A 23,453-nucleotide genomic window follows, 5' to 3' on the forward strand; every position below is an offset into this window, starting at 1 on the left:
CTACCGAAAAATTGGAATTTTCCTGATCACTTGCCCGGCAATGCAGCAATCCACCGATGTAAGTAGCCTATCATAGGTTCGCTTGGGCAGTGCTCATGTGCTCATGATTCAGTTGGCTCAGGTAGTGTGGTCACCTCTCAGGCAGATTGCAGCCTCTAGCATCTGTCCGTTCCAAAGATTTGAGCTAATGTCACAAGTACTGTTTCTTTGCGCAACTCCGTTGTCTCTAATATTCAGCTGAGTGACTAGTGCGGTAAAGGCGTCCGGGCTGGTGGCTGCTTTTGCTAGCGCACTGGTGATGGCTATGCCAGACAAGGGAGGTTTGTGAGGCTGATCAAAGTTTGCAAACCTGCTGCAGACTGGCGCCTCATGTTCCCGTGCGGTGGCTGGCGAGTGCATTGGTCAAGAGGCACACTGAAAGGCATTCCCATAGTGAGTATAAACAGTTGTTGTGGGTTGCGCGAGTTGCCCTCCCGCATTGCTCTCTGTCAAGAGCATTGGCAACCTCAAGATTCAAGAAATTCTTTGCTTCGGATAATTTGTGTCTTTTCAAATCAAATTCTCACGGATACATTCCCAAACGAATTTGCCGACGTATACGGTTACGCTGGTCATTATCTTTGACTCACATTCCAATTTACCATCTATCATTTCGAACAAAATATGGCGCAGTCAACCACATGTTCCCCCATCAATGGGAACCCAGACCTGTACGGCCTTGGCATTCGAATTGGTATTTACTGCCAGTGGGTCTCCTCGTGGCTTCAAGTGTTAATAGACCCTGGGAGCGCCGAAGAAGTCCACAAAGTCAACGCCATCTTCGTACTAGCAGTCATAATAGCCACAATTGTCGCGCAGTACGACAATTCAATTCAACAAGTAGAGTTGTACATTATGCTACAGTTTGCCTTCGGCTTCTTCGTCACGGTTCTGCCAACATTCGGCATTCGAAATAGGCTGTTGAGATTGGACGAATCACAAGAGCTTTTCCTGCATTTTGCAGGCGAACTCCAAAAGCGGGCAGACAAGAAGACCGCTCTACACAAACGAATAAGTCGCTATATCACCTCCTGGGACCTTCAAGATTTTGTCGACCACCACAGAGGCGTCAAATCAGTACATCGGCCGGGGTTGATGGCAACCATGAACCATTTCAAAGTCGACTGTTAACGAGAAGCCGACATTGCAGCTATGTCGGAGTCCAGTATTCCAATCGATCTCATCGCAGGTCTCAAGAGTAAGTATATCACCTGGTCTGGGGCGTTCTGGAGAACGGCCGTTATCAACGTCATTGTGGGATTCAACATTTTCTTCTGGTTTTCGACGGTCGACACCAACCCCGCCACCACTGCATGCAGGCCTGCTTCCATCTTTTTCTTCTCAAGGCAGCAACTAGAAGGTGGTGCAGTCATCTTCTTTCGGAGTACTGCGATACTCTCTGCCATCTTCGTACTACCGATTATGTTATGGCACATACCTTGCATAATTTTCACAGTTTTTGTTTTTCATGTCTGTGCAATCCGAGACATCGGTTTTCTGCTCTGGCCAAGGTTTCTAGTGACCTGTGGACCACTAAGGGAGGAATTCCGACCTATCATCCAAGAGCACTTATCGCGTTTAGAATTTTACTGCTATTGTATTACGGATGTTTTTCTAATCGAACCCTCGTTCAGTGTTGTAGTAATTGTAGTGCGTTTACTCTTCACGGGTTTGATGTGGATGGGAAATACTGTATTGTTTGTCCTCGACCTTCTCAGCAACACCGCAGCGACCCCGAGCGCTTTGGTGGGTATCATCATCTCTTATTGCAGCCGTCCCGTTCCTACTCACGCGGTATCGAGTCATACTACTGGCCAAAGAGGTCATAGGTATGGTTGCTCTCAGCTCTCTGGTTTTTCCCGCTAATCTGCTGGCTTAGATGTCGGTATGTTTGGGTACCTGTCGTTGCCAACGCATTAACCGCCTTGACGATAGCGTACTTCATTCTATCAGTGGAGTTGACACTGATGTGGAACGAAGTCCAAGGAGTGAATGTATTTCGGAGTACGGGGCAACTCATCCCGTTCATCATTGGTTCGGTAAGCCTTACTCAAGTTGCGAAGCAAATACTTGTTATTGGGTTCCAAAAGGTGTTACCTCTTCCCTGACACTGTCATATTGGCTGCTGACAAGATCTAGCTGTTTCCTTCTTGGGAGAGATACGCGGTCGACGTGTCATATAACGCTTGCGGGCAGGTTGAATTCGCCCTGAGAGATACCAATCCAACTGCCGTGGAATTTTAAAACGTACCGTCAAATCAGGCTCCCTCAATTCATGGCGCAGTTGATCAACCTTAACTCACCGCAAAGTCGACCATGGCCCAAAGATTGGGAACTGCCATCATCGCCCCTAGTCTAGCTGATGTCAGTGGCAGCAGCTTCACCGCGCAACAGAATCAAGGAGCTCCAATCAGAAACAAGCGGTGAGCTCGGGTACTCACTTGCGTCTATTTGAGCAAACACATGCTACCTCATGTGCCGTGTTGGGTGGTAATACATGTGTCACCAAACACCATCATCAGAAACCGTACAAAGTTGGAAGCCTTCTCTTCAACATCATCACTTCCGACAACCTTTCATTACCAACATCAGAAACATTATTAACTATCCAAAAATGTTCCGGCCTTGGACCTACAATCCCAACCCCCCAGACTTTCCCTGGGCCTCTTCCGCCGCAGGCCCAGGCTACAACAACGTCCACAGCGGCAACCGTGTCAACATCAACACCTTCAACACCTACCCCCGCTTTGCTCAAACACCCTTCGCCCCGCGTCCCTTCGACTTTGCCTCCCTCTTCAACCTCCACCCCTACGGCAACAACCACAATGGCCCCCTCCGCCCAGACGGCCGCCTCCGCAACCGCGTGACCGTCATCCTCCCCGACGGCAGCCGCATCCTGGTCGACCGCGACCTCATGCACGAGCACCTCCCGCGCACACGCAACTTCGTCCCGGGCCTCGGCGGCGACTTCGCAGTCCCCGAATTCCTGCGCGGCTACAACCCGGGCTTCGAGGCGCCGGACTTCAACCCGCTGCGCTTCCGCGACGGGCTCAGCCGCGCGGCAGGCTTTGTGTTCCGATACATTGAGATGATGTGCCGCGCGCAGCAGCAGTACGGCGGCCCGCCCGAGTTCGACCTCTTCTCGCGCCCGCGTTTCCTGCTCGCGAACAAGAGGAATAGAGTGCAGGTCGTGCAGGAGGTGTACTGGCACCTGTTCCTGCTGTGCTGCGTGCTGGACCAGGACCGCGCGCTGGGGTGTTCGGACATGTTTGCGCGGTCGATTGGGGAGTTTCTGTTAGAGTTTATGCCCAGGGTTGAGGCGTTCATGCCGCCTGGGGCCGCGCAGTTGTTGTTTGTCGGGTATGCGAGGATCTTTAGGGAGACGCGGTCGGAGATGGATGTGTTGAGGGAGCTGTGGGACATGATGGATGCGCGGGATCAGCATTTGTTGAGGGCGACGATTGGGCCGCAGCTGGCGGGCAATGGAATGGGAAACAATGCGCAAAGGATGTGGACTGCTTTGAGGCATTTGGGCTTGGTTTGATAGATGATAGGACTGTTTGTATTGTTGTTTTAGACCAGATCATTCAGCTTGGCTTGTTTGCCTTTACCATTCCTTGTTTTAACGGGGATCGTCATTCTTCAAAATACCTCAATGTGAGGTGCTACTATGTTGCGAAGAGATTGTGCTGAATTTCCAAGCTTACTTCCAAGCCGATGGCATTGGTCAACTAGTTTGATTCTTCTCCCCTCGTCCGCTTGACTATCTCGAGAATCTCCCGCAATTTGTCCTCTATATTGCTACTGGCACTCATTCTCCTTCCTTTCAATGAGGTTTGCCTCGATTACAATCTGAGACGTGGTGAGCAGTAAGCACAATGCTTTCTACTAACGCCGTGAGGGCAGGTGCGGCTCATGGGAATGCACTCGTCAACAACGGTTTTGGGTTTGCTGGGTTGGTTGTCGGCCATTTCGGGAAGTTTTGCGGTTGCTGGAGATGTCTTTGGGGTTGGTGTAGTGTGTTTATGCTTTCTTGGAACACGAGATGTTTCCTCTATCCTATCCAGGTGAGGTGGCCATCACTGCCATTTATAATTTTCGACAACTAAAACTAGTGCCTGATTCACGACACATTTTCTGGGGTTGACCACCGATTCACAGAGAAAAGTCCGCATAATCGCCATAATATTTGAATGAAAAGCTTTCGTGTGATTTATTCACTGGAACGAAACAGGCTGCGAGATGCCTGTTCGCCCCTTTTTCAAGCTAGTTCACGGGTGGCAAGGCTCGGCACTTGTTACACAGGCGCATAGTAGCATACTTTTGACGTCGGATAGCCCGCGGCGGTCAGTGTACCGCCTCTCTTCCCGGCCTACGATGAAGTTTGGTTCGCCGCTTCCCTGTGTGTCGATCCCTCATCATTCCTTTCTCAGTCGGATTTTGACAGTTTGGTCTTTACGAAGCCGCAAAAGCTGTCGTAAAGTGGCTTGGAGTGCCCTTCTTTCCACCGACAGATGACCTTAATCCTCTCCGCCCCGACCTCGAGGGCAAGCTCAAACCCGAACGCGCATTGCTCAGGCGTCGAGATATCCTCAGGCTTCTTCCCTTCCCTCTCTTCGCGCATCTTCTTCCTCCTCCATGCTCGGCTCCACACATCCTCTCGCGTTCTGCCGATGCCAACGAGCTTCTCCCGATCCCACTCCCATGATATCAACTCCAAAGAATTCGCCACCTCTTGCAGATTGTTTGCCAGAGCTCCGACTCCCCTATCCAATGGAAGCTCAACAACCTCCGTCTCAGTGCTTGGAGGAAGCATACCCCTCCATTGAGCTGCCGCCAGACCTCTCGCAGCCTTGTTGCAAGGCCTCATCGCCGCAAAGCTCCATGCAACAGCCCATCTCTTGGTTTTCGAGTTCGGGCCCTGGATGAACTCAGTCACCGCAAAGTTGTCGATCTTATGTTCTTGAAGCTTCTCCAAGATGGCGTCGAGACTGGCCTTCTTGCCAAACATGCTGGTGTACCACTGCACCTGCTCTCTCAACTCGAGAGACTCCTCCAGGATCCGGCCCACGAATGCGACCTCTCCGCCTTCGGTGAATTGTTCGTTCGGGGCGATGGTAAAGTGATTCTCCTGTTCTGTAGCCTTCTCTTGCTCGCACTCTTTGACCTCTTCTTCGGAAGTATAGAATGGGGGATTGGTCATCACGAAGTCCAGGTGATCCACGCCGAGTCCCTCAGGATTCACCAACTTTTCTTCGGGGCTGCGTCTGACAACACTGATATAACTTTGCAGATTATTGAGTTTGACGTTCTGTTTTGCATATGAAATGCTCTTCTCGTCGATGTCTGCACCAGTCAGCTGTGGATACTACCTGTGAGCGAGGAAGGGTACCTGTTGCGAAGAAGGACCATCTCCGTTGCGTGTATCCGAGGAGAGGGAAGATGCAAGATGCACCAGTTCCAATGTCCAGGCCAACGACTCTTCGATGGTCTGGCTGTTCGTAAGAAGTGCTGTCGAGCAGATCCTTGAGCCACAGGATGTAGTTGTGTCTTTGAGCTATCTTCAAGCAGTCAGATATTTGTTCAAGGCGCGAAGGATTGTGCTTACAGGTGGGCATAGCCGGTCAGCAGGCAGGTCGACTTCTAGATCGAAATGCTCTCTCAGTAATGCGCTGTTGAGTGCGATGACAGCATGCGGGTCATTGAAGTCGAGTGTGTTCCCGCTGAGTCTGAGAGGAAGTTAGGTGTATTCTTGCATGTCCGCGGTAGGAGGCGTGTTACTTCGCGCCAAGTTTGCTGTGCTTCTTGCCCAGGGCAGCGTAGTCGTGAGTGCCGGTGTATAAGTTGCGATAATACGCGTCTGCGTGGGTGCCAGGCTGTATTGGCCGTGGCGCTTCGAAAGTGGAGCGTCCAATGCGCCGAAATTTTTGAGAGTCGGGCGCGCTTTCTGCTTGAGTTTCGTTCGCATCAGAATGCGACCTCTTTTCGCCGGCCATCTGTGATAGGATGTGCGTGAAAAGCCGGCCTAAATTGGGGAGGGCGCCTGCTGCCTATGCAGCCGTTGGAGCGCAAGGTGGGCGAACAAGAACAGCCGCCGATGAGCAGGCGTTTAAGGAGTAGGGAAATGACACCCTTCATGCGTCAAAAGTGCGTCGGATGCGATGGACGGGTATCTGAAGATGATTATCCTCGTCTAGAGTCTTTGATGTTGATGCAATCCAGAGGATCGTTTCTCGTCGCGATTAGAGAATATGGAGGTGCAATGTGGGCCTCCGTATGCATATATACATAACCGACGATGGAATATGCACTTAAAGCAAAGTGATCCACGTTAGAGTCGGTGTTCTCAAAGAATCCCTCATCAAACAAGCATACCTTAGGTAGAATGGAGGTTTACTGCTGCCCTTTGCGATCTCCGTTTTCCAAATCTTATTGAAGTCCATAAGTAAGATGAGACAAAGAGAAACAAAACTCTGGTAGGTACTCCGAAATATGTCCAAACACAAAGGAAACACACGCAGTCGCCATGCAACGCTGTCGTCTACTCATCCGTCATGTCTAGTACATGCAACCACTCATCAGGCTCATGAAATCGTCTCACTGCCCCCACATAAGGACTCTCCATCTCCAACCCTCGAGCAGCTTCATATCGCTGTCGACAACCTCAACGTCGCCACGCTCGATCTTGGCGCCGAGCCGCTTCAGCCGCTTGGAGACGGTCTTGGCCACCATCAGGGAGACCTCGTTCGAGAAGATGTAAAGCACGGCGAAAACAAAGAAGGCAATGCTGGCAAAGCTATTGCGGCCGAGAACGCTGTCTTTGATGCGCGCTAGCATAGCCTTACTCTTGGAGAAGGCATACTCAGTGTTGTTGCTCGCCTGGATGCTTGACCTGCCCTCGGACGAGGAAGGCCGACGGAAGACGCGCTTGACGGCTGGGATGAAGGTCGCCCTGCTCTCTGTCAGCTCACACGGCGCACCTCTGGATGTATCTCCAAGTACTTACACAGCTCCTCCAATGAGCCAATTCCTCCAACGGTGGTTCTCGCCTTCCTTGATCAGTACCCCAACCTCCTTTCGCAGCGTCTTCAGATCCCCAACCAAGATGCGGCCCTGCGCCCGAATTTGATCCTCTAGCTCCATCGTCGACGAGCCATCGGGGCGTCTCTTGCGCATGAGAGAAAGGTACTCCCGCATAGCGAACTGCGTGCTCGTCTTCAGCGACCGGATGTCCTGGGTTGTGGTCGTGATCGGCTGAAGCGCAGCGGCGGGGCGGGGCAGCTCGGCCATGGTTCCCGCTTGGGAGGGAGGAGCCGGGTAGTAAGCGGCCGGCCCAGCCATCTTCTCGACTACAGGAGGCTGGACGGCGACCTTGGGAATTGGGGGAGGATGGCCATATGTGATGTACGGCGGCGCCGGTTGGCTCTGGCGGATGGAGTACTGGTCGGATTTGCGCGGAGGGTCTTCTTCTCGGGAAGGGCGGGGGTAATCCTCCGGACGGGTCGGTTGGGCGTACTCGGGCTGCGACTGAAGATACTTGTCTGCAGGCGGTGCTCCTCCTGTCGGGAAAGCCCCGGGGCCGTTGTACGGCGTAGACGACGTGTCAACGGGTCGGGCCTGTGTTTCCATGGTTGCCATGTTGAGACGCAGCGCAACCAAGTGACACCAAAGTCGCGGCGGTGAGGGAGAGCCTGGTAGGGAATACGAGAACGGCGGCGGACCTGAAAGTGAGGGGTGTTCCTGGTTGAAATGCAAACAAAACAAAAACAAGAACCACTGTGGTTACATCAAGAAGGACAAGCGAGCATATGAGCTGAGCCGAGCTGTGAGATTGATCCGATTTAATAAGGTGGCGGGGGAATTCGAGGAAGCGTTGGAACAGCTCACCACCACTGCCCGCCTCGCCTCGCCTCGCTTCAGCGAAATGTGAGGTGACGGACAGCTGGAAGGCGGGATGGTGGGGCGGCACCTGCCAGCGAACGGCGCCTGGACCCACTGCGGGAAGAATAGCGGGTCCATCACACAGTGCCCAATGACCTCGAAAACAATGACACCGCACGTTGTTTGTCTTTGCTGCTGCTGCTCGATGTCGTAGCTCAAGCTTCGTCTCGACCATCTCTAGTTGTCGTGTCCACGCACACCTTCACAATGTCAGACCAGGCCCCCTCGCGCTTCACAGCGCCAAAGAAGACCACGACGGAGCGTCTATCGAGCAATACCGTCGGTCTGGTCCAGCTGTCCGACTACCGCAAGCGACACGCCGAAGTCCTCGACCAGCAGGAGCGCGAGCGCGAAGCAGCCCTCTCCGGCACGTCCACCCCGAACCGATCCCACTCCGCGACGCCCGACCCCGGCAGCGACTCTGGCAGTGGCGCAAGCAAGCCGAAGAAGAGAAAGAAGAAGATTGGGGGCAGCAAACTGTCTTTCGGCGACGATGAAGAGGAAGAGGAGGACGCGCTGCCGGTGAAGAAGGGGAAGAAGGACGCAGACAAGGACGGCGACGACAGCTCAGGGAAGAAGTCCAAGGTCGTTGCCAACTCTTCCGTTGCGTTTGTGCCTAAGGTTATGTCTAAGGCGGCTCTCCGACGTGAGGCGGCTGAGAGGGAAGCTTTGCGACGCGAGTTCCTAGCTATCCAAGAAGCTGTCAAGGCCACCGAGATTGCCGTTCCCTTCGTCTTCTACGATGGTTCCAACATCCCTGGAGGCACAGTACGTGTCAAGAAGGGCGACTACGTCTGGGTGTTCCTCGACAAGAGTCGCAAGGTTGGCGCCGAGCTTGGTGTGGGAGAAAAGGCCAATGCTAGGCGAGAATGGGCACGCGTCGGCGTGGATGATTTGATGCTCGTGAGGGGGTCAATCATTATTCCGCATGTGGGTATAATCTTGTCTCTATTTCTGATTCTTGGCTAACTATTCTCTGCAGCACTATGAATTCTACTTCTTCATCATCAACAAGAGCACTGGCCCCGACGGCCAGCAGCTCTTCACCTACGCCGCCAACGCCCCGCCCAAGACGGACGAGCCCGAAGCCGAGGAGACGCCCGCGGTTCCCGATGGCGGCCTGACCACCGCGGCCGCGTTGAAAGCTAAGGCAGCCGCTGTCAAGGCTCTGCCCGATATCAACACCCTCGAGGGTGCGGCCGACGATCCGACCTTGACAAAGGTGGTGGATCGGCGCTGGTATGAGCGCAATAAGCACATCTACCCAGCGAGCATGTGGCAGGAGTTCGACCCCGAGAAAGACTACCAGAAGGAAGTCCGGAAAGATGCCGGCGGCAATACTTTCTTCTTCTCGAGGTGAACGTCCGTTATTTAGCAGCTGGGTAAAATATTCGTAAGGAGTGATCGTGCCGAGAGGCATTCGATCAATCCTTCAGCCTGCGAAGAGGCGAACTGCGAGGATGGCTCCGAGGATCAGAAACCACCCTGGCCAGAAGACCATGATGATCAGCATGTTGCCCCCGGGACCGAGTATCGTTGTCGCAAACTCCATGAAGACCTTTTTCCTCATATGCCGAATCTTCTTGGAGTTCCACGCCGTTCGCATCGAAAATCGAAGCGCCGACAGGGACTTTCGGGAGACATAAGCCGAATGAGTGGCGAAGAGTCTTGTCGCAACCACTGTCGACGAGAGCGTTGATGTAGCGAGCAGATGACCGTAAACGAACAATAGCGACGAGGCGATTGCGGCCATTCTCTGGAAGCGGATGGCAAGGTCGAAAGTTGGTCCAAAGAGGGCAATCAGGGACCGTTGCCGGATGTTCACGCCGGGCTCGTGCGTCGACGACGTGAGGATGGCGACTTTGTTCATGATGGCAGATGAGGTCTCAGCAAGGGCTTGGTCACGACCTACGGCGGTGCCTTTGGGAGTGCAGGGGCTCAAGTGAGGGGTGTGATGGGTGCTGCCGCCGTCAGCATCAGGACGGGCAGCGGCATGGGAAACTTCGCGTTGGAATTCGTGATATTTATTGACTGGAGGCATGGCATCTGGTCACCAACGACTGAATGCAATGATACCCGTTTTTCCCTCCCACGCGGCTACTGCGCTTCTTTTCCGGTGCTCAGAATCGGAATCTTTGTGAAACTTGATCAGAGGAACGACATTCGGGATACAACAAGTCTTCAATGGCCATGATAGTGGCAGGCGCCTCGGTGCCGCTATTTACCTTAACAGCGGTCTTGTCCAGAATATTCCACCCCCTCCACCATGTCCATGTCCAACACCCCAAACTCGGAAGGAAGCTGCGACGGCCGCCCCACCACTACCACCGAGACCCTTTTTTTCTACGGGCAAACCATGGCACCCACGTGGGGCTCTTTGCGCGCCGGATCGGGGGTTGAGGTTGGCATCGCACGCTGCGGGAAATGAGAACGTGGGTTGTGATTCTTTCTCATTCGTTGGTGAGCATCTGCGCGGTTCCAAGAGCGGAGAGGTTCGAAGGTTCGCGCGAGTTTGTGTTACCCTCCCCCGCGCTTGGAGGACGAAGAGAGGATCTGGACTCTTCTTTGATCACTCGTGGATTGAGGAAATGGTTTTCCACGATCTGTTGGAATCCTGAGAGTGTTACAGATGAGAAGAGCTTCAATAAGTGATCTAACGACAACAGCAAGAGCTGTACAGGCTCAGGGCTTTCGCGAAGCTGAATCTCTCGAGGTCCAAAGGGAGGGGCCCTGATCTTCAATCTGGCACACCTGGGCTCTTGCTACCCCTCATGATGACCTCTATCTTATCTCTTTCATCGCGACAGGATCCGGAGGTTTCTGGGCCTGTCGGGAGGGGAGGCTGGGCCCATGTGCCGGCTCCGTGACTCGGGCGCCGGGCGTGGGCGATGGACGCTTCTTCATAGGCTCGTGTCTTCCCGCCGCTTCCGCCGGATTCTGTAGTGGAGGGGTCGGGTCCGTTCGGGATTGGGGGCCACAGCCACATGCGCCTCACTTGCAGCCTGTGGCTGGTGTCACTCACATTGAAGAGATGTTCTCTCCTGCATCCTCCTCATCTCCCCGGCCGCAGTCTTCATCAAACGCGTGGGCAACTCATCCTTACGATGCAAGGAGTAGAACCGACTGATCGTATTTTGTCGCCGACGGGTTCGCGCCCTACTGACGCTGATCTGTCTGGAAAGGCCGTCGTCCCAATGAATGTTCCCAGACATTATCTTCCACCCAGCGATTAGAGGCCAGTCCTCGAGGTAAGTACCAGCTTGAGAGTGCCCATCACAGGTCTCTAGGGTTCCTGAATATGAAATGCTCAAAAAGTCGAAGGCATTCCTTGGTTTCATGAAGCCCTCGTGAGCCCCTCGCCGCCAACTACCCCGCCATCGTGTCCGCATTCCACCGCTCGGCCCGTTTGCCTGCGATGCGACCAGTCCATGGAATCAATACGTCCCGCCAAAATCCATAACTCGGGGTTAGCTGCAGACCGCTCACATTCAGCTGCCCAAAAATACCCATCGATCGCAAGCCTTATGTTCCCGGCGGTCAGATCCTGTCGCCCCCGTTCACGAAATCGATAGACCGTTCTCTCGCGCTACACAGCATGACATCAGCCAGGTTCACTCGGCCGAGCGCGCGCCGGAGCCATTTGGAGTCGGTGAAAGATCTCCCAGTCGGTGAGAACGTGGAATCAGGCACAGCCGCCCAACTGTTGTAACGTTCCCTACGCTACCGAAGAGGCGAAAAACACGACCAGTGAGCCGGACATCGTATTCCCGCGGGAGTGGCTGGACTCGTCCTTTGTTCGCGGGACAAAAAGATCTCACCCAGGGCTCCGCTTCGCTCGATCGGCCCGCCGGGGTGGCATGACGAGCATGACAAGCGCCGGCCGCAGCGGTTCCCCTCAGTGGAGCGATCATCAACCTTCGGCCGTGGGGCTTCAGCTTCGACAGTGAGGAACTCGGACATGCACGTCTAGACGAATTCAGTTCCTCCTTGCAGCAATCTAGGGAAGAAACGCCCGTATGGATCGTGCGTTTTGACGAGCGCGTGAATCAATACAGGCGCATTTTCAATCTATCCCACCTCGTAAAGAAATCGAACGATGTAACGGAGAAACACAGAAACATTCCATCCCTATTCCATCCGGCAATTCGAACAAGCCAGGACCCTGAAAGATGCCGTCCCAACCCAACCACCAATAAATCCAGCCACCCGTACCTAGCCGTGCGCCCTACCAAATGGGCTCAAAAGTCTTCTGCACCGCCAGGGGAGATCGTGGCTGCATTTGACAGGCTGTGTGTGCAACCGTTATGCGCATCGCAGAGCTAGGTTCCGCTGCCAACACGAGCCCAGAGATCGGCACCGCTTCCCATCCGCAGCCAGTCACCGTTTAGACTTACTCTTTTTAGCTCGCAGAGGGTCGCATGACGGCAGAAACAACGCCTGCTAATAATGGCATATGGGCTCCGCTACGGGCCTGCATCGCATACTTTTCGCGCTCCCCGGAATCGGGCATTTCCAGTGAGGCTGTTTTTTTAGTGTTTATGTAGTTCATGTACTATGCGGTATATGGCATCCCCCCTCTTTTTGTTTCTACCGCAGCCCGCTTGACTAGCAACGGCTGCGATCCGCGGTCTGCGTTTGTGAGGGGGATGGGTGCCGGGTGGGATGCGGCTAAAATGCAAAGGAGAAAAAAAACAGAGTGATGTGCGGTAGGATTTTCCATCGAGGGGGAATACGAGAGCAAGGCAACCCGTGCGACGTCATTCTCTCGAACACTTTGTGTCCTCCGGCTTTACCGACTTTCATGCGGATGGATGGCTGGGTTGAGGTTGACAGGCATGGAGCCAACCAACAAACATTCGACGATCTTTGCTTCTCACGCACGCGACCCTTGATGGGTTGGTTGTCGAGGTTTATTTAAGCTGGACGTGCTCCCCGTCCGATCACTGCATCTCATCCAGCAGCATCTTGCATTATCACCACAGAGCAGCAGTTCATCGCAACTCCTTAATCCCATCTCATCCTTACCAATCTCACCTAATCTAATCCTCAATCTCAACATCACCACAGCCACAATGCAGCTCCTCTCCACCCTCCTCTTCCTCGCCCCGGCGCTCGCCTCGCCCATTGCCCCCCGCGACGAGCCGACCTGCGGCCAAAAGTCCGGCAAGCTCTCCGAGTGGACGCTGACCGACTTCGACTTCCATGCCAGTCACATCTTCACGACGCCCGCGCACCAGAACTCGTGGGGCTACGTCAGCTTCAACGTCTCCAACCCGGTGCTCGACTACAACGTCTCGTGCTCCGCTGCGAGCAGCCGCCTCAACGACTTCTTCTACGGCGAGATGGTCTACGACTGCAAGGCGCCCGACGGCGAGAGCGCCACGACGTCCTTCACCTTCAGCCGCCCCGACGGCGCGCTGGCGCTGAACCAGAGCTGGACGTGCAACGACGACCCCAAGTACCCGTAAGTTTCTCTCACATGTGCCCTTTGGACAAGAATGGAGGCTGAGTAGAATGGCTGTGGCAGGGCTCGGTATACCGCAAAGGGCGGCGCCGTCGCTGATCTCTCGTGCGAGGAGACGACCTGGCAGAACCTGAACTGGACCATTGGCGAGGTCTACTCGAGGCGCGAGATCAAGTGCGACAAGATCACGCTGCCCACGCCCATCACTGAGATCTCCGCCGTCGCGTAAGGTGGATGTGTGTCTTGTTGTTGGGGAAGAAAAAGGGCCGAGCGCAGGAGGTTGCGCTTTCCGGCGATATGCTTGAACGATTTCTGATGATCGCCATTTCGCTTGCTCCTCATTCCTTGGGGCATAGCATTGCATGGTTCCGGAGCCTTCGGACGGGGCTGGTTTAATGGAGTACATGAACACAAAAAAGGCGGATAGACGTTACATAGCAGCAGCATTTTTGAATAATATTAATGTATGAGTTTGCTCTTATCAAAGCTTTGAGGGGGGTTTGGGTGGTTGGTGAACTGATTTTCAGGTGGTTTGTGCGGATCTTTGCTGTCTGCGAGGGAGGGATGTGACGAAGTCGGGGGATCGGCACATGATCCTGGGTCCTGGAGCATACCAGCTGACGGTCCGAGCTGGATAACCGAGGCCGGGGGAGAATCTGGCGAGTGCCTAGCGGCGGACGTGTTCATGGTCACGGCAACCCCGGCCGAGAGAACTTGGCGTGTTGTATTTGAGTTCGGGAGGCGACGGTTTTGATACTCCTGTCCACATTATTCTCATGCCTCTTGAATCCACTTGTGTCCCAGTAAGGTCTTCGCATCCGGTCTTTCAGCTGGATCGACTCTTATCATCGTCATGATGAAGTCCAAGAAATCTGCCCGGTCAGACTCTGACATGTTGCAGTTCAGCCTGTTCTTGCACATGTCGTTTAGGGACAGGGAGCCGAATGTTGAGGGCTTCAAAAGGTTACCTAGCGGTCAGTTAGCTCCGTAGATGATTCCTTCCTCCAATGGGAAACTGACCGTCACTGGTAAAATACCCATCGCATTCCCTCGACCGAGACAGCAAGGACTTGGGGAAGGCGCCCAGAAGGGATGTCATCTGGGCCAGCTGGGCCTCGCCTGTGTACGGATCCTGAGGCGTCCAGCTCCCGTCGAACAGAACGGCCCCTTGGGTGAGTTCCCATATCTGAGTTGCGATGTGAGTATGGCTGTTGACTCAAGCTGCGTAAGGAGAATGACTTACCACGAGCCCTAAGTTCCATATGTCCACTTTGTGATCCCAATCAGCCCCGAGTGTTACTTCCGGAGCCCGAAGCATGTCGGGCTGGATCCACTCTGTCAAGTGATCGTCAAACCAGCTGGCTACTCCGTATCAGCGGTGTTCCTATTGCGTATGCTACAGCGACACTTACAGGTACCGAAGTCTGCCAGTCGTACTGAAAGCTCGCTCGACTCTGTGATATCTTCGTCTCCTGCACAAAACTCATGCGAACCTATATAGAAGTCTTCTGGTGGAGGCAGGGACACATCAGATGACACAAATACTTCTGAGGGCGCCTGCTCAAACAGCTCGTTGATCCCGGGGCTTTCAATCATGATGTTTGCTGGCTTGATATCTTCAACGGAGGAAAGTTAGGAATGACCTGAATAGCGCTGGGATCAAGGACCAACCTGTGTGTATGACCTGGCACTCATCATGAAGATAGGAAAGTGCAAGAAGAAGCTGCTTTGAAACCCTCTTCATAGTGGGCAGCGGAATCTTCGCTTTCGGGAACAAAGTTCTGAACACCGACATATTCGGGCCCATGGGCTTGGACACCAGACAGAGGTGGTCTCCATTAGGTCCGCGGTGCTCAAAGTGGTCGAGAAGACCCAGGACATGGGCTGTGCCTGGATTTGTCGCGGATTTCGAGGTCACCTTGAGGAGGATATCCAGCTCGTTGATGTCTAGCCCGACTTCGGACGTGTTTGCGGCGAGGACTTTCAGTGCAACGTGGCTCTCGGTCCTGACGACCCGTGAGTTTGGGCAAGGTACAATGCTCAAGTCGCATGTTACTCACTCGTTATTGCGGGCAAGCCAAACAGTCGAATAACTCCCGTATCCCAGCTTGTTCAGCACTTTGTACTTGCCATGATTAAAATGGTCGCCGATTCGGACGGGGTGGTAGCCCCCTGGACGATAGCCTGCCAGGTCTTCTTCGTCAATAGGGCGCGGCACCTGGGACATGTTGGCGGACCAGACGAGCCTGGCACCCAGGCGCCTCGCCCCTGCCTGGAAGGATTGTAGTAAATGTCTCATGGAGATGGTTTTGTGCTTGGTGAATACTGCTGCTGGGGCGTCAAGCAAGGGGGTCCGGTGAAAATGTCGCGTGCATACACGGAAACAGTTTGAAAGAGAGCAGCTGTCAGCAGGTCAGATAAGTTTTGTTCCCAAGAGTGGATCTCTTCGTCACCTCTATGGATTAAACATAGTTTTCCACTCATGGGTGAATTCGGGTGGATTTCCAGGTGTTCCAGATTCCTGTAAAAGCACCAATTAAGGACAAACCTTGATGGTCCAAAACAAACATCCATGGATGCGGTGGATTACTTCCATGTAAGTATCTTCCGCCTTCCAAAACACTGCTTATACGATCAAGAATCTGCCGTAAGACTCCGGGCCTTCATTGAGGCTGTCTGCAGTCACACTAAGACTCGTCAAGAGAATTGCCTGGTCAATATCTTGCTACTCAGGGGGCAGTGCTTTCGGAATGATAACAACAACGAGGATGGGAATAAAGATAGCAGCAAGGACGATGATGAGGTCAACGACAGGAGCCTCAGTCACAATACTCATAAGAAGGATAGCAACTACAAAAAGCTTAACGTAATACCTCACGTAGTACAGATCATAAGTGGCTCAAAGTATGTGCCTTGATGTACAACAAGAGTCTTATAAAATCCGCACTGAAGAATTGCAGGGAGCGGATTTTATTTTCTTTCCTGGTCTTAGTACTACGTGACTGGCCGCAATAGTTCTTCAGCTCTTACGGAAAGTCATGGACGAGGTCGACGGCCTTAAGGGCACGCGTACTGTCATAGTTGGTACAAAGGATTGCAACGCCACGATCCGGCAGTAGTCTTGGAAGCTTTCTTGTACTTGATTCTAATACATGGATATCTATTTCATGGAGCCTCAGGGTGTGTAGTACGGCATGCCGCTTGTGCAACGCCGACACCCATGAAACGAACCCTGCGTTTTCGCGTCTTTGACAACGGTGCCCCTCATTGATTGCCGCATCGGCAAGGAGGCAATAGAACCTTCAGATTCTCCAAAGATAGCATGGGTCAGCTTTCAAAACAGTATGCTCGACGATCGGATAGTTGAGGCTCTTGCTGGCTTGCCGGCAAGTCAACTCTGTAGAACAGGCCAGTCTACCTGTGCAAACTGTCTCACGGCATTAGACACGAACAAGCAGCACGACTTTGGCCATCGGGACCAGTGATCTTGGGAACAGTTGCAAGTCAAAACCTGGGGCTGCATGGCTTTTGGGGACTCACCAGCGCAGATACAAATGACCCCTTGCGGGCCACTCATGCAGGTTCAGGCTGTGCCGCCGTAATCATGTCTCCTGACACCAACCTTTTGGCACATATGATAGACATTCGTAACAAAGAAGATTAATCTGCGCCTCTCGCGGCTTGATAATATCTTCGCCGTTGGGAGGGGAGATACTGTTGAAATACGAAGGCTGTGATCCTGAAATGATGGCAACCTGTGCCTCACTTATTTGTCGTGCTCAATCGAACGTCGTTACCGTGAAAACTCACAACCTCAATTTGACCCCTCTTTCATTACGTCTTGTTATCACAGACCTCTTGTCTTGGCCTTCAATATGACCATACCGTGCTGTCGAAGCTACCCTGGTAGAATGGGGTTACGAAGGTCGTCACCAATGACAACTCGATGCTTCTTCATATTTTGGGTTGCCTGTGCTTCTCTTCTGGACGTTTGTCATGCTGTCCTTGAAGGTGAGAGAATCTCTTGTGATTATCACAAGTGATACAGCAATTTCTAACCCATCTACCATCAGCCAACGAGAACAAACGACACGTCACCAATAACCCTGCTTCCGCTATCACCAGCAATGAGACTGCGCTATCTGTTACAACCTCTGAACTCCAGGATGAACAGGTTATCACTAGCTTTCTGACCACATACGTTCTCGTCACATTCTCCAAAAGCCTTGGCGATGTCACGCCTTCAATAACCCCTCAAGATGTCCCTGCTTCCTCGGTACTCACATTGAACTTGTCAAGTCAAGCTGTCCCTGGAGCGAACACCAGTACTAGTGCTACATTCAGTAGTGCGACCAGTCTGCAATCCAGTTTCCGCGGCCCATTCGCCAATACTTCTACCACGCCCAACTCTCCAGGATTGTCGTCTACATCTACGTCCCCCATCCCCGGCTCAAATGATACGTTGCCGCAAAGCAGTCATCCTGGAAAAACCAACGTCCTCTCGAGCACGATTGGAGGGACCGATCAGAACTACTCTTCAACGGGAACTGGCCCTACTTTCCCAACCCAGCGTTCCCAGAGACTGAATTCTACCTTCAATCCCTCTCAAACTCACAGGTCTCTGTCCGTGGGCGAGCCAGAACGCACCAACACATCTCATTCGGATGCAACGAGGCATAGTGAAAGTCCGAGTGTTGTCCTGCCACCCCCATCAGTCACAAGCCTTACCCCTGCCATTACCACAGGTTCTTCTACCACTAGGCCTGGCGATACGAGCAGAACACATGACATTGTTCAGTCTTCTGGTACGTTAAGCGGCAGCAGAGCCGCTTCTTCTGCAAGAAACACAGCCTCGACAAAAGGCAATGTAGCAGAGTCTTCCACCACCTCTTTAGGCGACGACACTCCCCGAGGAGGTCTGTCGTCCACCATTGGAACTAGCCCTAAGTCCACAATTGGAGACGAAACTCACACCACATCAACCGAGGATGCCAGCAGTAGCCATACCACCAAGAGGAATGGACCAGATTCTTCCACCGCTGGAAAGGATGATGACGAATCGTCTACCACCAGGAGAGAAAATGCCTCTTCTTCAACTGAAAGGAACAGCGACGGCACCTCCACAGCTCAAGAGAACGATAGAAGCAAATCTACCAGCAGGCAAAAAGACAGCAACTCGTCAACTGACAGAAAGAATGACGATGAATCTTCAACAACCGCAAACAAGGACAATAAGTCTTCCACCTCTCCTTCATCTGGGAGCAGTCGGGTGTCCAGCACATCGTCGCCCGCCCGATCAACAACAGCTCAGCCAGGTGGCAGCGCGACAAGCGGTGTCAGCTCCACGACTTCCACCAGCTCAGACAACTCCTACACCGTCCTCTTCATGACCGCTACGACAACGCAGCCTCCAGGCGTGGATTCAACAACCAAAGTTACATGGACTTCCTCCGAAGTCACCACGTCCTCGTCCGATGGTGGCATCATCTTTCCTTGGATCGTACCCGTCTGGGGCTGCATTGGGCCGATTTGCCATCCTCAATGTCTGATTCCGTTTCTCGGTTGCAATATGCCTCAGCTCAAGCTTCCAGGCCCCATGGGGTTCCCATGGGCCACGGTAAGCTTTCTCTCCATGAATCAGATGTGCTACTTCTAACCGTGTTTTTCAGCCACCACCTATACCTCCCAAGGAGCCCCGGAAGGGTGACCCAAGCGATCCTGAAGATCCGAAGCCTTCGGAGACACCCACAACCACCTCTTCAGAATCGTCTTGTACTGCTTCTACCACATTATATCCCAACTGCGGCCAAAGCTGTGTCGCTAGATCAGTCACTACTATCGACAAGTCTACGAGCTTCAGCACGTCATGTTTCACGGCCACCTGTCAGCCAATGGTCGTCTGCAGTAAAACGGTGGAAACCACAACCACTACAACAATCTCTACAGATAGTGCCACGCCCTCTGAATTCTTCTGCAGCCCAGAGTCCAACTGCGGGTATTGTGTGCTTTCGTCTACTGAGACGCAGTCCGGTCTATCAAAAAGAGTAATCAACTACGTCGATTGGAACCCTCCCGATGACGATGAACTACTTAACCACCCTGATGGAATCTGGGTTAAAGATGTCAAAAAAGATGCAGCGGGCAACGATATCCCCATAAATGACAGACCATACGTGACAACCTGGCCCGCCGGTGAAGCCGCCTGGCGCTTGCGAATGTTCCGCCAGATCAAGAACTACTGCGACGGGGCAGAGGAGCAATACCACAGATATTCCGACGGTGAAAACTCGCGGTTGGGGCCGTACGGACTGTCTACGATGCGAGTCAGTGAATGGGCTGACAGAGGAATCGTCGGTGGGAGCGGTCCACTATGGGGTTGCAGTATTCTGATGATTATCACCAAACGAGGAATATACGTGAGTCACAACTGGGAGGTCCCAAACTTCGCAAACCCCTACAATTATCCAGGACTCGACCTCAATGAAGAGTTCCACAAAGGTGTGGAGATGTTTTTGAAAGAGGGAGACGCACAACATAGGGGTATTGACCAGCTGAAGGAACAAACGCATATTTTCGACAACATGCAAGAAGACACACTGCAAATCATTATTTTCACTCCCCAGACTGGATTCGTATCTCCAATGCGTGAGGATCCTGTCAGAGATGCTTTGGTGCGGCACCCGGCTGCAGTTGAACGATGGAAAAACTTCATTGTTGGCCTCGGATTTCCTCGAGATAAGATTATGGTCCAGGCTTACGTTAAAGGTCCTTTATACTGGCCAGGTGTGCCTAGGCCTCTGCAGGAAGGACAAAGAGCCATGGATTATTGGCAGCCGGAGTCTTCTGCAGGTCTTGCCTTCTTCCAATACCATCCTGCGCATAAGGTTGATGGGGTTAATCGAGGCCCTACCATCAAAGTGTTCTGGGAGTATTACGACAAGATAATTTTTGAGTCGTCTTGGTGTCATCGACAAGACGGAACGGTTGCGGCTCGCGACGACGGAGGTGGCTCCTGCCCTGTTCCTCAGGCTGCCGGTAATAGACCATCTGCATCAGGTGATGGAGGATCCGCTTCAGCATCCGCATCAAAGGGGAGATCCAATTCCTTGAGGAAGACCTCCACCAGTATTACTTTTACCAGTTCTCAATCGGCAAAGGGGCCAGGTTCTATTTCCTCCGGTAACACGGCAGTCGCCACGAGCAAATCATCTGCCACCAAAACCCAAGGACCAAGCTCCACAGCACCATCATCAAGCCCTCCATCCTCAAGTACAGATGAGCCGCTCAAACGTACTGTCCATATCAGCCAAGAAATCCGGGGTAATGTACATAAGAATGACGACGTGCACATGGCGAACATCACAATATCCGAGACCAAGGATGGCGACAAGACCGTTTTGGAGAGTGAGCAGCACAGCGACGGTGGCAAATTCAGATCTCTACCGAGTGCGCAAACTTTGACGGATGACCAAGGCAACGAGCTTAGAATCGAGTTCAAAAAAAGGGAACACCATAATATCACGTTGTGGGCGAATAGTAATGGTAAGCCGGAATTCTGGAGCATTGAGAATCTCGAGAAAGACGAGAAGAATCCAATGAAGCCATGGTGCGAAGTAAATAGCACCGTCCCGAACGTAAGTTACATTGACCTCCCCATGTCCTCTTGATGAATTGCTAACATTCCGGGCTCTAGAGATCTGCCGTTCTTATTCAAAGAGAGATTGAGTGCTTTTACTTTGTGTGAGTTTAGTGTTCCGCAGGAGGCCTAGTAGGCAAAAATGTCCTACCTTGTTGGTCGGTTCTTGAGTCTTAGTGTTTGTTTGGAAGACAAGTCATTTTCTGTTTTGAATTTCGGTGGAACTTTCAACCCTCGGTTGCTACGAAATCCATGTGTGTGCTCATTCATTCCCATGGGACCATTTCCTCTCGCCTTCAATTCATCAAGCAGGACAGATCTGTCAATTCACAACCCCTCTCGGTTGCATCATATTTTACGTGCCCTCAAGCATGAAGTTATTTCAAAACATCCCACAATGGCTTGTCATTCTCAGATTGAGGCCGATATCCCACTGTAGTCATCACGCTGCAGTTCCGCGTAGCCAGGGGTCTTCCATTAGATCACGCGCTGTGAGCCTGTCCTCCGGTCTCCACTGCAACATCTTCCGCAGGAATGCCAGAAACTCCGCCTTTTCGTCAGCTTCTAACACCCCCTCTTCTTCTTCAAGAGAGGTTTCTGAAACTTCAACATCGAGTATGAGCCGCCCTGAGGACTATGTCAGAAAGAGTTGTCGGCATTACTCTGCGTCTCAAACATACCGTCTTCATCGAATAGAGTTTTCCAAGCCGAACCGCGCTCCAAGAGGTCTTCCGGCGGAGGGCCGAGCAGAGAGATCATCCTCGCAAAGTGCGCTGCCCTTGATACCGTTGGATCTCGCAGTCTAGTCTTGAAAAGTAGTTTACCCTCAAGCAAGTCCCATATCTGTATCTGGGTTACCTCATGCTCTGGATCCAGTCGCAGTCACTTCTACTTACCAACAGTCCTAGCGCCCAAATATCGATCTTTTCATTCCATGGCACACCCAACACTATTTCGGGGGCTCGATAGACATCAGGCATTACTTCCTCCTCGAATTCAAAGGGGCCTTCATCTATCCGAGCATCTCCGAAATCCGCAATAACGGGGTCTCCGGGCTCGTCTGGAATCTCCAGCCCCGTCGACGCATAAATCACTCGATCTTTGATAATCTTTCGAGCGCTAGGCAAATCCCATTCATCTTCTACGAGAGCATCAAGAACATCCGTGTCCTTGATTGACAACATGATATTTCCGTCTTGAACATCTAACATCTTTGTTAATCATTGCTCCGAGAATTCCAAAACACGAAATTAGAAACATACCTGTGTGGATGATACTTGCCGCAGTGTGCAGGTAGTCCAGTCCGAGTAATACGCCTTGGACCAACCCTTTCAAAAGAGTTGGAGGCACCCTGCCGCCAGCCATCTCACGAATGTCGGCAAGGGATATACCGAGAGTTTCGAGAACAAGACACATATGACTACCATTTTGGCCTGCAATCTTGAAAGTGTTCTTGAGAAGTCTTACTAATTTTGCTCCGGGATGGTCGGATTTGACAGATTCTAAATGGCGGAGCACCTTCTCTTCGGTTGCAGCTTGACTATTGCCGACCGCAAAGACTTTGAGAGTGACGTAGACATGTTCTCTGCAAAATCACTCAGTATGAACCATCTAATACAGAATCCTAAAAGACGAATACCTCAAATCGCGGCATAGCCATGACGTCGACGCTGAACCAAATCCCAGCTTCAACAAGACCTGGTAACGCGACTCAAAGACCTGACCGATTGTTACAGGGTACCAGTTGTCCGGATGGTACCAAGGGAAAGTCTCCTCCTCCAAGCGTACATGCTCGGGGTAAATTTCCTCGGGATCCGCATAAGGTAGTAGCCTTGGGGGCGATGCGTCTCGTGGCGCCATGTCTTGCTTCGGTCGTCGGCGTAGGCGGTGAAGGCGGGAGTTGGAGATGGGTAATTGAGCGAATTTTGTGGACACATCGGGCGCGGTGGTGGTGCGCCCTGCTCTTCCCCACAACACTGAGCGCGCGTCTTTGTGCGACCCGACCCTATCATTTGCAAGTCCCATTCACGCAGTCGTGATGTCAATTGGCGATATTAAGACGCAAAAATCAACACGTATTTCAGAGCTCAAGACCAAGCAAGTGAAGTTGACATTTAAGTCTGGGTTTCCCTGTAATATCTAGTCGCACAACCTGGTCGGCTCGAAATGTGTGGAGAAGATGTCTGTCAGCAAAGGTGGTAGTGGTGGAAGACAATGAAAGACAGACTCAGGCTCAGTCTTTACCTGGGTCATCTGAGAAAAGCTTCCTGATTACTCAATTTTTAACCAAATCACTAAAGATCAGACCGTGTGTGATTTCAGTGCGTTTTCAGTCCAGCCCTTTGCCAAGGCATCGTCTTGGGCATGACTACT

General features: G+C 52.5%; 9 protein-coding genes across 9 annotated transcripts; 4 read left to right on the forward strand and 5 right to left on the reverse strand.

Annotated features, from left to right (window-relative positions):
* Nucleotides 1-2,653: 2,653 nt before the first annotated feature.
* CGCS363_v004123 (uncharacterized protein) lies at nucleotides 2,654-3,583 on the forward strand (the record flags this gene model as incomplete). Its single annotated transcript, XM_036635972.1, has 1 exon — nucleotides 2,654-3,583. One exon carries the CDS (start codon nucleotides 2,654-2,656, stop codon nucleotides 3,581-3,583), a length of 930 nt encoding a protein of 309 aa, XP_036498206.1.
* An 885-nt stretch (nucleotides 3,584-4,468) lies between these two features.
* Nucleotides 4,469-6,035, reverse strand: CGCS363_v004124 (U6 small nuclear RNA (adenine-(43)-N(6))-methyltransferase; the record flags this gene model as incomplete). Its single annotated transcript, XM_036635973.1, has 4 exons — nucleotides 4,469-5,385; nucleotides 5,432-5,600; nucleotides 5,648-5,768; nucleotides 5,821-6,035. 4 exons carry the CDS (start codon nucleotides 6,033-6,035, stop codon nucleotides 4,469-4,471), a joined length of 1,422 nt encoding a protein of 473 aa, XP_036498201.1.
* A 601-nt stretch (nucleotides 6,036-6,636) lies between these two features.
* CGCS363_v004125 (uncharacterized protein) lies at nucleotides 6,637-7,677 on the reverse strand (the record flags this gene model as incomplete). Its single annotated transcript, XM_036635974.1, has 2 exons — nucleotides 6,637-6,991; nucleotides 7,046-7,677. The coding sequence occupies 2 exons, from the start codon at nucleotides 7,675-7,677 to the stop codon at nucleotides 6,637-6,639; spliced, it is 987 nt and encodes a 328-aa protein (XP_036498200.1).
* Nucleotides 7,678-8,187: 510 nt separating this feature from the next.
* Nucleotides 8,188-9,340, forward strand: CGCS363_v004126 (FAM50 family protein; the record flags this gene model as incomplete). The annotated part of the gene is made up of 2 exons (XM_036635975.1): nucleotides 8,188-8,910; nucleotides 8,963-9,340. 2 exons carry the CDS (start codon nucleotides 8,188-8,190, stop codon nucleotides 9,338-9,340), a joined length of 1,101 nt encoding a protein of 366 aa, XP_036498203.1.
* A 72-nt stretch (nucleotides 9,341-9,412) lies between these two features.
* Nucleotides 9,413-10,021, reverse strand: CGCS363_v004127 (uncharacterized protein; the record flags this gene model as incomplete). Its single annotated transcript, XM_036635976.1, has 1 exon — nucleotides 9,413-10,021. One exon carries the CDS (start codon nucleotides 10,019-10,021, stop codon nucleotides 9,413-9,415), a length of 609 nt encoding a protein of 202 aa, XP_036498202.1.
* Nucleotides 10,022-13,052: 3,031 nt separating this feature from the next.
* Nucleotides 13,053-13,673, forward strand: CGCS363_v004128 (uncharacterized protein; the record flags this gene model as incomplete). The annotated part of the gene is made up of 2 exons (XM_036635977.1): nucleotides 13,053-13,444; nucleotides 13,508-13,673. The coding sequence occupies 2 exons, from the start codon at nucleotides 13,053-13,055 to the stop codon at nucleotides 13,671-13,673; spliced, it is 558 nt and encodes a 185-aa protein (XP_036498199.1).
* Nucleotides 13,674-14,218: 545 nt separating this feature from the next.
* On the reverse strand, nucleotides 14,219-15,671 carry SRPK-1 (Serine/threonine-protein kinase SRPK; the record flags this gene model as incomplete). Its single annotated transcript, XM_036635978.1, has 6 exons — nucleotides 14,219-14,412; nucleotides 14,465-14,630; nucleotides 14,688-14,806; nucleotides 14,857-15,060; nucleotides 15,116-15,450; nucleotides 15,505-15,671. 6 exons carry the CDS (start codon nucleotides 15,669-15,671, stop codon nucleotides 14,219-14,221), a joined length of 1,185 nt encoding a protein of 394 aa, XP_036498198.1.
* A 1,708-nt stretch (nucleotides 15,672-17,379) lies between these two features.
* Nucleotides 17,380-21,188, forward strand: CGCS363_v004130 (uncharacterized protein; the record flags this gene model as incomplete). Its single annotated transcript, XM_036635979.1, has 5 exons — nucleotides 17,380-17,455; nucleotides 17,518-18,249; nucleotides 18,307-19,061; nucleotides 19,114-21,078; nucleotides 21,138-21,188. 5 exons carry the CDS (start codon nucleotides 17,380-17,382, stop codon nucleotides 21,186-21,188), a joined length of 3,579 nt encoding a protein of 1,192 aa, XP_036497240.1.
* Nucleotides 21,189-21,522: 334 nt separating this feature from the next.
* On the reverse strand, nucleotides 21,523-22,940 carry SRPK-0 (Serine/threonine-protein kinase SRPK; the record flags this gene model as incomplete). The annotated part of the gene is made up of 5 exons (XM_036635980.1): nucleotides 21,523-21,707; nucleotides 21,761-21,923; nucleotides 21,977-22,284; nucleotides 22,343-22,665; nucleotides 22,720-22,940. 5 exons carry the CDS (start codon nucleotides 22,938-22,940, stop codon nucleotides 21,523-21,525), a joined length of 1,200 nt encoding a protein of 399 aa, XP_036497241.1.
* Nucleotides 22,941-23,453: the final 513 nt, after the last annotated feature.

This window comes from Colletotrichum siamense, assembly GCF_013390195.1.
Source record: "Colletotrichum siamense strain Cg363 chromosome Unknown KSG_Cg363_contig03, whole genome shotgun sequence".
Lineage (NCBI taxonomy): Eukaryota > Fungi > Ascomycota > Sordariomycetes > Glomerellales > Glomerellaceae > Colletotrichum > Colletotrichum siamense.